This window comes from Cotesia glomerata, linkage group LG3 (genome assembly GCF_020080835.1).
Source record: "Cotesia glomerata isolate CgM1 linkage group LG3, MPM_Cglom_v2.3, whole genome shotgun sequence".
Taxonomy (NCBI): domain Eukaryota; kingdom Metazoa; phylum Arthropoda; class Insecta; order Hymenoptera; family Braconidae; genus Cotesia; species Cotesia glomerata.
The window spans coordinates 9,806,329-9,819,698 of record NC_058160.1 but is presented as its reverse complement, the minus strand read 5'-3'; the positions used below and the strand labels follow the sequence as shown (position 1 = coordinate 9,819,698).

Below are 13,370 nucleotides of genomic sequence, written 5' to 3'. Positions count from 1 at the left end.
CGTACTTTTAATTATTCAAAACAATAATAAAAAAAATGTTATACAATTCAAAGCTTCCGCTTGACATAGGACAATAATTTAAAAAATTTGAAGATAAAAATCACTTTTGTCTGACCAAAAGTATCTAGTATCCATTTTTTAGGGTAAGGTTTTGTCATTTTAGGTTGAAGGACAATTCGTCCTCAACAACGTCGACATACTATATTTCTCTCTCTTCACACATTTACTAAATTCTACTGGCATCATCGACCTTCTGGGGTGTATCCCAGACAATACACCCGATACACACACACAGACACAGACACATCTGGTGGACACATCAAACATATCCGAAACTGCTATCTAACACAGTGTTTCATTTTGGAGATGTTATACAGCACCCACAGACATTGATGACTATGATGATGGTGATAGGGTTCGGATAGGAACTAGTGTCTAGGCAAGTCGGAAACACTCCCAGTAAGTACAAAACACTTGAACTCCAAGTGTGCTATGTTATACGTCATATCATACTACTCTTTATAGTATACTTTTACTTAGACCATCCTGCTGCTTGTAGACTCTAACAAGGGTCGTGTAAATTACGCTAAGGAAGTTTTATCAGCCTCTCACGTTTCATCAATAAATTTAGATTTTATTCTATTAATTTAAAAACTTTTTCAGGCTAATTTCATTCATTGTTTGTCATTATCGACTTTGAAAATAATTTTTTCCTATATTGTCGTAAAATAATAATTTATTATTGATACAATTACATTAAATAATAATAATAATAATAATATAATAAGATTATTCAGTTTTCCAGTGAAGCATCTATAATTAAACCAACGCATTAGAATTCGAATGTACTCCATACAACAGACAGAGCAACTGCCGACTGGCACTGGTGCTGCTAGTGATTGCACTAGGGTGTGTGCACCCTCGCAGTGGTACGATCGATACACGAAGAAGGGAATACAATTTCCAAGCGGATTCGCGCTGCGTTCTCCCTTCTCTACACCATCATCTATGTGTATCTTTATCTTTCTCTATCTCGCTTTGTTCTATTCTGTTCGACTCTCTTCTCCACTTCGGCACTCAATTCTACTCTTTGTGTTCTCATGTGCGCCCCAAGTGTAAGTGTAAGTGCCAGAATAACCAACGAAAAAATAAAACGTTTAAAAAAAAAAAAAAAAAAGTCAAAAGAACGTCGACGTATAAAGATAAAAATAAGAAATAAGAGTATGATTCGAAGCTTTAAAACGGCTTTTCGAGGGTTTTATCCATTGTCTCATGGGTAAACGGTAAAAAGGTTTTGGGTGTGTCATATAATTTATCCGGCTAAATATTTCTTTTTCTCAAAGAGCATCTCGAGACTCGTATATATTTAAATACGTACTGAATTTTTATCAAATAAATAAACAAGCTTCTCGCTCCATCAATTTGTTTTTTGTCCAATTACTGGTTCTTTAATAAAAAATAATAATACGAAATAACAATAATGATAATAATAATAAACAACTCACGTTGCGTTGCCGGCGGGTGGGCACATTGCCCAGGGGCGTCGATGAGAAAGGACGGACGAGCTACCGGACACCGGATCGCAAATATATGTGATGATAAACGACGTGCGACGACGACGACGACGACAACGACGACGTCGACGACGACGATAAGGATAAGCTGTTGGTATTTATTATTGGTGTAAGTCTGAGAGACTCACTACCGGCTTCCGTTCCGCACTCACCATCGTAAACGGTACCAATCCTCAGTCTTTTACACTTTGAGCAGGTTAAAAAAAACATTCCAGCGTTTTTTAACTATTTATCGTTAATGTTAATTGTAATAATCAATCTTTGTTGCTTTAATCACTCCAGTAGTCATCTTACAATCATTCTTCAATACTATTATTATTATTAATATTATTATTATTTCGTAAATGAAACTAACTGCTACGTCTTGTAAAACACCAACACTCACTTAATATTTATTATTATTATTATTATTATTATTATTATTATAAATATATTATTTGAATATATATTAAAACACAAAAACAGCACCGTCACGAGATGAAAAAACACTAAATAACAATCACTATTAATAATAATAATATTATTATTGTATTATTCACGAATTTAAACTGTTTGCGCTAGCACCAACATTTAAATAATTTTTTAACCATCATCATAACCATAATAATAATAATAGCTGTTGTTGTTATTATTGTTGTTGTTGTTATAAATAATGGAGTTAGTGACGCTTTTACGATTGTTCCTTGGATTGTTTCAAAATTAGTTGTTTCAAAATTAGTCGGTGAGATTGTTGACGTTTTTTTTAATACTGTTGCTGCGGCTGCTACTGCTATCAAAGTCAAAAATGTCGTCGTCGTCATCGTAATAATAAACTTAAGAATAATAATCGTTGTCTTGGATCTCGATTCGTCTTTAAATAACCTCACGATGCAACCAAATAATTTAAAATCCACCTCAAGATGATAAACTCGTTTAACCCAACTAAGTATCGTGTTACTCGGTTTACTAGTGACCCTCTTCATGTCACGACTACCTGCATTAACCCACGTCATTGTCCTCAACATCATTATCACTGTTTTTTTTTTTTCATATAAAAATTAAAAACCAAATTTGTTTTTTTACATAAATAACCCAACAGAATTACATCTAATATATTAAATATATTTTACGCTAACGCCTCAATCCACCGCGCCCGTATTTTTTTTAAAATAAATTTTTCAACACCAAAAAACTCAACAATTCAAAAAAAATCATTTTTTTGTTTTAAAGATTTATCATTTTTTGTTCTTGAAAACGTTCAAGTCGTCCCAATAGTATTTCGTACAACTTTTACCGGAACTTTAAGCGTATCTTGTATCTACCGGTAGTTGATGATAAAAACACTTGATAAACAAAATCCAAAATTTAAAAAATAAAAGTAAATAAATAGTATCCTAGGACACTATGTTATTATTAATAATAATATTTAACAGTAATCCATCACTGTACCACTTAATTCACTATTAAAACAGTCTGATAAACAAAATTCCTTTGGAATATTAATTATTTAATTTACGCATAACAAAAAAAACGTGATGATCGGCGTCGTCGTCGCGATAATGATACCGCTGACATGCACAACCACCCGCGAGGACACTCCCTGGACATGATCGCGTCTAAAACGTTCAAAAACCGCACACCAGAGTCTACCAACGGCCGCCCACCTTAGTACTGACGCTAACCGCCTTGTGCCTTGGTGGGTGTTGTACCGTCGAGCCGCGCGTCGGTGCTGCTGCTGCTGGTGCTGCTGCTGTGATGCTGTATAACGGGGAAAAAAAGCCACGAGAGCGAGAAAGACACCAAGAATTGGTGTGTCCTTTGAATGAGCGAGACAGTGAATGAGTAAAAGCCATGCAAGCACCAGTACAAGCAGCACCCTCACTCTACTGGTTGAACTACCACCACCACCTCCACCACCACCATCGCCAGTGTTGACTGTTTCCACCACCACGACTACCCGGCTGACGGTCTGAGGGTGGTAGAAGGTTTAGAAGGGAGTAAAATCCGCGCCCCCAGTCGACACTGGGAGCTAGACGAAGAGAGCTGAAGAGAGCAACCTGCGCCAGACCCGGGAGCCAATACCAATCCCATGTGCGAATAATCGTCGTGTTCGTTGTTCGTTGTTCGTAAAACATCACGATCTTACCCGATCCTTGACGATCTTTTACGGAATCTGACGATTCTGTTTGTGGTCCGGTCTTAAACGTGCTACCATGTGCCAGCTAGAGGCAGCACTGACACCACTGACAGCTCAAAAGGACAACAACTATCTTGTCCTACTCAATCCTCCTTCAGATGCCCTCAATTACTCTATTTTGCCTTTCACTCTTCTTACATTCTTCATTGTTTTATTTTTTCAGAGCTCGTAGTGTCCCTATGGGAAGATCAAGGGGTAGGTTGACTGCTTTGTAAAGATACAGGGCGTTGACTGAGATACTGAATTCAGATCTAATGGAAATAGCAGAGTCGGGGGAACCCTATCAACCAAAAACAGATGAGACACAGTAGAATGATTGTCTGGGCTCTTCTTTATCTACTCGAATAAAACGTATGTTCCTATGGTTCTTTTAGGGTGTTATTCTTGTTATTATTGTACGCTTTCTACACCCTAAATGTCAGCGGATGATTCATATGGGGATACACTTTTATATAGGACATTGGGTGATTGGGTGATGCGTCATTGCCTTAGGGTTCACGGAATTTAGGTCAATTGCATACGGGGTTTCTATGGATTTTTTTTTTTTTTTTCATTATTTTCTTTGGAAAATATTTATTTTTCTGTTACAAAAGATAGTTCCGAAGAACAAATTCACTCAATAAATTATCTTTAGACTTTGAGGAAAAAAGACCCAATTTTGGATTGGCTTATTGATTCTATTTGAATAATAAAAAGCTTGGATCAGATACTTAATGAAGTAGTGATGATTGATGATGAATGGAAATTTTATAAATTGAAAAAAGGGTTATTATAAATAGTGGTTATCAATATTTGAGAGAAACAAATCGGTAGATGAAATATGGAAACAGAGACTGGGTAGAAGTCGATTGGAATATTAGTGGTTACCCGAAATATTCAACAGACAATATAACAGTGAGATGACCACACGCATCATCGTGTGTCTACGATTAAATAATTCAAATGCCGAGTTGTACTGTTGTACTGGCATACCGGTGAAATTTGAAATAGATGGTGATGATGATGGTGGTCTGTCGATAGAAATCCTACAACCTACGATCAACCAAATTGACGAACCAAACACTGTTACACTAATACATTTGTACATTCCTGATTTCTGTGATGAATATCTCGAGTAATTTCCAATATCCAAACTAAGCCTCTTTTTTTATATTCGTGGTCTCAATTAAATAGATTTTATCAGTAAAATAAAATAATGATTGTTATTGACTTGTGAAAATTATAAAAAGTCTAGAAGCTCTTACTTTTTTATTGAGATGCTAGTGAAATAAAAATAAAATCCTCTTAAGCTTGACGTATTTACTTTATGACTCTCTTAGTTATTTAAGCGGTTAGATTTTCTTCAAGTCGTATAGATCAACGCCAAGGGTGAGAAAAATCAAAATCTAGGTCCATGATTCTGTAAAACTTTGAAATTATAAAAAGAAAAAATAAAAAAAAAATTTATTATAAAATTTGACTGCAAACTGCAGGGAAAGATTATCAGAAGTGATTGATTTTAACAGATGATTTTTTTTCTCTGCCGTTAAGCTTTTAGGGGAGAAATTAGAGGAGAAAATACTTTTAAAAAAATTATTTGTTAAATGAAAAAACATCAAAAGAGAAAATTAAGCTTAAAAAATAAATTAAATTACATTTATTCCCACTTTATTTTTAAAATAATTATTTTTAATTGGAATAAAAAATTCATGTGTTGAAAAATTTAATAAAAAAATAGTGTTAGCAGTATGTGTGTATTATAAATCTTTAAATAGTTAACAAGCTCGGTATGTGTAACATTTTCGCTATTAACAAATCTAGTTAGTGTTAGTCGTCGATCGTGTCGAACGTGCGTGACTTTGCCCCATAGAAAAAGTTATTTTACGATTATGTACTTCCGCTACTCTAGCTTCTTATACTACTACTAGTTCTATACAAAAAGAAATAAAAAAAAAAAAAAAAAAAAAGGTAGGAGGTAAAAATGTAGTAGATAGATAGATGGTCGCGTACACCAGCAATTGCTGTACAGACTACTACCACTTACTCTCAGTACATGTATAAAGTAAGAAGATAGTTGAAGCTAGACGTGAAAACAGAGCCAATAGATTGCCCGTATAGTACGACGAGTCTTTCGATTTCCGGCAAGTACGTGTAACGTCAATGCGACACTCTCCACTGAATCTTCGTCATCCCACAAGATATTGAGCTTGTTCTCACCATTAAACATACAATGTACTTTGCTCATACTTACATAATCGCTTTTTCTCACCGATCTTCCGTAAAATTTCACAAAATCTAATATTTAATGTTTAATGTTTAACAATATAATAGAAAAAGGAAGATAATTAACAATCTCGGAAAATTTTCATTAAAGCGAATGTCATCTAGAAAGTCAGACGGGCTCTAAATTATCTCATACCACAGGAACTAAACTCTCATCTGGGCAAACCAACCTTTAGAGCATGAACAAACCAACACACCAAAGTTTCAACAACAACAGAAAAAAATCTAATGAAATTTAAGGTTATTTTGTATGAGGAGTCTGTTGTTAAATAGGAAAAGTCGCGTCCTAAAAGTAAAATCATGAGACCTTATAACCCCCAGGGACATTGACCTCGGGCTGACTGCAGTGCTGTTTTAGATGTAAACTTGTCTTGAAACATTAATTACACCCCCTTTATCTTCCGGAGGTATAAACTTGTAAGAAATACTACTAACAGTTAATGAAACTATTTTTATTTATTTAAGCCAGTTAATGAAACTTTTTTTTACTTTTATTATTTTTGTTATCCGATCTTCATTACAGAATTTTTTAGTGCCTTTGAATTTTTTAACATGAAAAAACATTCCCGGTATTTTAAATGCATGAGCTCGATCACGTGTGTGCAACGTTGCTTATTTCGAGGATATTTCGAGCAAACGAGAGATACAAAAAAAATATTATTTTTTAAGGGTCAAGAAACAGAAATACAAGTTGAAACTGAACTTCAAGGCTGAATATTGTCTCTGGGGTCTCATATTCCGTTTCACAGTGTCGTCCGTCAGTCCCCGTGATGATCCACTCGAGAATTTCGATCTCTTCTTATAACGATCCAGACATAGATAGGAATATGCTGTATTTTCTGTAATATTTTTTTTATCTTGTTGAAGTCAACGAATTTCATACCAATATAATGATACCAGTTACTATTTTATTGAGAGTAAAAATATATTTCCATCAATAAAGTCAATTAATTTATTGATTTAATTAAGTCAGTTAGAGCTGGAGAAAGGAAAAATATAAATAACAACGAATAAAATGCCAATTTTATCCAACTGTTTTCATGATACGAAGAGTAATAAATATTGAAATCGTTTATTTTGTGTAAGCAAGCGAGTGTAGCATATCCGGGCACGAGCATTAATGTACCAAAAAGATACTAAACAACGATACCAGCGCTACATACCAAACTTTGTTTTGGTCTGTGTATGTATATATGAATTTATACATTAGTTCTATACGGTGTTCACCTGCGAATTCACATTTGAAAGCTGCGTCTGTGAAATCCACTGGGAACCCTTTCTCTATACTGTGGAAAAGGATAAATCCGAGGTTAAAGGGTACAACCAGCAGGCCGAACAATGTGGAACAAACGTGTATGCGCATCCTTTATGAATTTCATCCGCGAGTAAAGAGGAGAAGGCCAGTTACCTTCCGCTAAAAGTATACCAGAATAGTAATATGGCTAAGAGACTTCTACCCTTTCTCTCTTTTCAGTTGTAGGTGAGATGCAAGATAAGAGATAGAATATAATATCGCTGGAGAAGAGTCCAACAGTTAGAGTAAGAGCAAGACCGAAAATCCTCATGTTCATCCTGTGTCCTCTTTCCCTTTCCCTTCTCCGGCGGCGTTGTCTACCCCCGACACTCAAATAATTCATTTCCCTCCGTACTCACCCCTGTCTCGTTTCACAGGCGCCACAGACAATTTGTAAGATTCTACCAATGCTATCCCAAGGAGAAAAAATAAAAAAAAATACAGCAAACACTATTTTTAGCCCACGCCCAAACATTTATTTTTCAAAATTTTTTCTTTTATTCCTACTGCTACTTATTCATCGATTCTATTTCATTACCTTTCAAAAGAAACTTTTTTTTTATTTTTATTACAAGAATTTTTTTTTATTTCACTGTGAAAGATTAATTATTTTGAATACACCGGTCGATCTTTTATTTTTAAAATATTAATTGGTTTTTTTAATTAAAAATATTTAAAAGTCAAATATTGATTGTAAAATAAACAAAGTAGATATTTAATTAGAAAAAAAAGTTTTGTTGAAAAATTAACAATAAAGTGAAAGAAAAAATTAAAAAAAAAAAAAAAAAAAAAAAAAAGAAATTAGTATCTGGTGTAGAATAGAGCATATGTGAGAGTAAAATGAACCCAGAAGTGGATTCTGCGCATCTAATAGAAGATTACAGCGAGAAGAAAATCGTGGTGAGTAGCGCAGTCGCGTATCGATCAGAACCCCTTCTCTAGATGAAAATTAAACGGGGAAACTAACGCGCACCCTCTTAATTCTGGCTCCAGTGGTCCACCGACCGCGCGGACCGTCACCATCATTTAATCTTCCTGTCATTTTTTTTATTTTTCACATCACACATCTTACACTTTTATCTTAAATCAGCCATCCGATTAAATTTGCGATTTATTTATTTCCTATCTTTAAACCAACCCAACCCCGTATTAGCGGGCTTTTTTAAATCAGTGAGCTAGTGAACTGAACCTACCAGAGCCACAACAAAATAAATAACAACAATAATAAATTTATTTATAAAATTCTGATAAATTGCATTTAAAACAAGTGTCAAAACTTTCAGGTCGATAAACTATTTTATTATTTTTGGAAACTAAAAATCTATATGAATCTCACGCAACAGGTTCGTTGGCTAAACGATTTAAGTGTATAGACAGGTTGTGTCAGAAACGACAAGCGACGGATCGACGGTTTTATTTTATCTAGGCGGGTTTTTTACCTCAACTGTTGCTAAAATTATACCTAATTAGCCGTAAATCGACAAACTTTAAATTATCTTAATTGCCAGATAAAAAATTAACTAGATGTGTATAGAGTTCAAATTAAATATTAATGGATGCAAATTCGATCGATTAAATGATAACTGAGGCGAATTAACATAAATTTGATGTTTGATTAGAGAAATGTAGGCACTAAATGAAAGGATTAGTCTATTGGAGAGTACATTCGACGATTGACCGAATGAAAACAAACAATTGCACCGCGTGGACGCGCAACTGTAACTAGTCTAGAAACACGTGTGAGATAATAATTATGAGTATGATGTACGGGAGATTAATTATTATTACACTTGCCTTAGGCGTCTGTTATTGTAACCCAGATGCTAAACGACTTTATGATGATTTACTCTCTAACTATAATCGATTAATTCGCCCGGTCTCTAACAATACCGACATCGTTGTTGTCAAACTCGGGCTGCGTTTATCTCAATTAATTGATCTGGTAAGTAAATTAATCTGTACTTTAATCAATAAGCAATAAATAAAATTAAAATTTTGTTTCAGAATCTGAAGGATCAAATATTGACGACAAACGTTTGGCTCGATCACGTAAGTTTCTGTTTAAATTAATATTGATGCTGATAAATGATTTAATTTTAATTTAGTTGGATAGATAAATATAATGTGACATAAATTTATTGTTTTGTATACAGGAATGGCAAGACCACAAATTCCGTTGGGACCCGAACGAGTACGGTGGTATGAAGGAACTTTATGTCCCCAGCGAACACATTTGGCTGCCAGATATTGTTTTATACAACAAGTACGTGTTTCATTTTATTGATAATTATTATAAGTTTCATCTATTGAATGTACTTGTGTTTAAAAAATTTTTTACAGCGCTGATGGGGAGTACGGAATAACAACAATGACAAAAGCTGTGTTACATTACACCGGTAAAGTTTTATGGACTCCACCGGCTATTTTTAAATCTTCATGCGAGATAGACGTAAGGTATTTTCCGTTTGATCAGCAAACATGCTTTATGAAATTCGGATCGTGGACTTATGATGGTCTTCAGGTAATTGTTTATCTTGACCCAATTTTTTAATTTTTTAATTTATGTTTATTGACTATTAATTTTAAGGGTAATTATGCAGAAGTGAGGAAGGGGAAGGGGCTCTAACTATTTTTGAGTGTAAGAAATCGAAAAATTGATTTTTTTTAATATTTTTTTTTTTTTTGACATTGTTGTTCTTCTTGATTTATGATAAAAATTATAAAAAGTATGAAAATTAAATACTTTGTGATTTTTTTTTATTTGAAGTTCAAAAATTTACGATTTTAGGTTTTTTTCAACGAAATGGTGACAACATCATTTTTTCCGGTTATTGAAATATTTTGTTTCTTAAAAAGCGATAAAAATAGAATAAATTAGAAAAAAAAAAATTTATAAAATCATAATTTGAAATCGTAAAATTCAATTTTCATATTTTTTATCATAAATCCGCCGTGAAGAAGAACAATTTGAAAAAAAGATCAATTTTTTATTTTATTTCAATTTTATTCAAAATAGGTGGAGCCCCACTTCTGTACACAAAAAACAAATTTCTTGCGTCAAGAAAATTTTAAGGAAAACAAAAGTTATTTTGGAGCAAGAAAAAATTTTCTTGGCTCAAGAAACTTTGACTTCATTCAAGAAATTTTCAACCTTCCTTAATATTTTCTTGAGCTAAGAAAATTTACATTCCGGTCAAGAATTTTTTTTTCAATGTGCATAATCACTGGTGATCACCAATTCAAGTAATAAATTATTTCAGATTGATTTGAAACATATAAACCAAAAATCGGGAAACAACAACGTTGAAATAGGAATGGATCTACGCGAATACTATCCTAGTGTCGAATGGGACATTCTGGGAGTTCCGGCAGAACGCCATGAAAAATTTTATCCGTGTTGTTTGGAACCATTTCCGGATATATTTTTCAACATAACATTACGCCGAAAAACACTATTTTATACGGTTAATCTTATAATTCCCTGTGTCAGTATATCGTACTTATCAGTATTAGCATTTTACTTGCCCGCGGATTCTGGAGAAAAAATAGCTCTGTGTATTAACATTCTCCTGTCCCAAACAATGTTCTTTTTACTGATATCCGAAATAATACCGTCGACGTCGTTAGCGTTGCCGTTGCTGGGAAAATATTTACTTTTCACGATGGTATTGGTCGGATTGTCCGTTGTCGTAACAATTATAATACTCAATGTACATTATCGTAAACCCAGTACACATAAAATGGCGCCGTGGGTTAGAACGGTGTTTATAAGAAAATTACCGAAGTTACTATTAATGCGAGTACCCGAAAATTTGCTGAATGAGCTGGCGGCTAATAAAATCTACGGACGGGGAAAGGCCGCTAAAAAAACGAAATTCGAAGCTGCCATTTCAGCGGCTATGAGATCGCCGTCTGTGATGTCGTCCCCTGAATCGATAAGGCGCAGAGGTAATTATTATCCAGATAAAAATGACATTTATTTTGTTAAGGGTAGTGATTGGATGATAAAAGATTTCTAAAAATGAATTTAGGTTGCAATGGATTACACACGACTTCTGGAAACAGATTTATTGGTCTAGAGGCTGGAATGGCCGGATATAATGGACTCCCGACTGTCATGTCGGGTCTGGATGAGTCTATGAGTGATGTAGCACCGAAAAAAAAATTTCCTTTCGAGTTGGAGAAAGCTATTCACAATGTCATGTTCATTCAACATCACATTCAACGTCAAGACGAATTTAATGCGGTAAATTATTATCTATATTATTAAAAGAATAAGAAAAATTTTCTGTCCAGGATAGTCATATGATAAAATCAGTTTTTTTAGTGAAATTTAGTGTCATTGCAAAGGTCTTGATTTGAATTTGTGCTTTTTCAAGGTTTCATATCATTCTCACCGATAGTCAATTTATTATAATAAGTATATTTAGCCTGCATTCGAAAATGCTCTATCTCTAGTTACATATTTAAGAAATGACCTCGAATCTCGTGAACTATTGACATTTTTAAAGATATAAACTCATCCCGATGTTACACTCATCAAGACCTTTCATTTAAGTACCCACATCATTTTTTCATATCTCTATATGTATTATATATATGTATATATGAAAAATATATAAAAATGCATGTGGGTATTCAAATGAAAGCTCTTGATGAGTGTAACATCGGAATGAGCTTATAACTTTAAAAACGTCAATATTTAAGAAAATACCGTGCAATTTAACAAAAGTCATTATTTAATAAAGCAAAATTTTATTTATTTATAGTTTACAAGTCACGGCAGTCACATAGTGACTGTAAAGTTGTTAGTTTTTATTAATCAATTTTATTAATTTAAATTAATTAAATGATAATACTTCATTTTTTTATAATTTAGGAAGATCAAGATTGGGGATTTGTTGCGATGGTACTCGATCGTTTATTCTTGTGGATATTTACAATAGCCTCGATTGCTGGTACATTTGCCATTTTATGCGAGGCACCCTCACTTTACGATGATACGAAACCTATCGACATGCAGCTATCTGCTATCGCTCAACAGCAATTTCCGCCTCGCAATCCGACTTTACTCAAAGGTATTCTACCACAGCGCGCAGACTAAAAAATTATTTAAACTTTTAAGGAAAGTCAACTCAAAAAAATAACAATAAACAACTCAATAAGTTTAAAAATAAATTTTATTATCATTTGAATATGTAATTTTTCTTTTAATCTTTAATTTATATAACTTTGGTTTTACAACAGATAAATTTTTTGATTAATCCAAACTATCAATAAAATAACTAACTTAATAAAAAAATTTATGCACTGTCAATGTTAAGCGTCAATTTGTAATATATAAAACAATCAAACTATATCGAAGGTTCATAATATCGTACAAGTATTTAGCAAGTATTTATTTTAGTTTATGTAATTTAATTAATTATTTCTGTCGATACAATTTAATAAAATGTAATTATATAAGATAATTATTAAGACAATTGATAAGTAAGTAATAATTATAGATAAGACTTTTTATAGTTTCTTTCCTAAAAAAAAATTAATATTAATTATAAGTATTAATTAATTGTTAAATAAACCGTATAACGAAACTTCGATTTTTTATTGTAATAATACAGTTAGTACGTTTAGAATTCATAAAGTTGAATTACAAATAATAATAATAATAATAATAATAATAATAATATTCAGATGTATTTGTTAATGATTCAAATAAAAAAACGTGTTTTTGTTAAAAATATACTCTCAAGTTTATTTATGTAATAATATATTTATGATATCTATGTCAACAAGATTACGAGTTAAAAAAAAAAATTAAAAAAAAGCAAATCAAGTCATCCGTGTGGATTGACGGAAAATGTCTAAATAAAATACATATTAATTTTTTATGACAAAACATTTAACAACTTAATTTATGTACGTCAATCATTAATTCGAATATAAATGATTTATTAAATAACATTTGAAGCTAGGTGATATGTTTTCATTAATATATTTATTATTATTATTATTTAATAATGTAAGCAAAAGTGACCGCTTAAAAATTAACCATTTAATAAAA

The 13,370-nt window shown here is 32.7% G+C and overlaps 2 protein-coding genes across 2 annotated transcripts in view; one reads left to right on the top strand and one right to left on the bottom strand.

Moving 5' to 3' along the window:
* LOC123261237 (acetylcholine receptor subunit alpha-like 1) overlaps window positions 1-3,446 on the bottom strand; it is a 152,470-nt gene extending 149,024 nt beyond the window's left edge. Inside the window, exon 1 of the mRNA XM_044722789.1 lies at window positions 1,506-3,446. The gene's annotated coding sequence lies outside the window, so the exon portion shown is untranslated. The remainder of the gene's footprint in view (window positions 1-1,505) is intronic.
* Window positions 3,447-8,278: 4,832 nt separating this feature from the next.
* On the top strand, window positions 8,279-12,486 carry LOC123261236 (acetylcholine receptor subunit alpha-like 2). The gene is made up of 7 exons (XM_044722788.1): window positions 8,279-9,248; window positions 9,311-9,355; window positions 9,460-9,569; window positions 9,647-9,827; window positions 10,567-11,254; window positions 11,338-11,552; window positions 12,186-12,486. Exons 1-7 carry the CDS (start codon window positions 9,060-9,062, stop codon window positions 12,408-12,410), a joined length of 1,653 nt encoding a protein of 550 aa, XP_044578723.1. The 5' UTR covers window positions 8,279-9,059; the 3' UTR covers window positions 12,411-12,486.
* The last annotated feature ends 884 nt before the right edge of the window (window positions 12,487-13,370 follow it).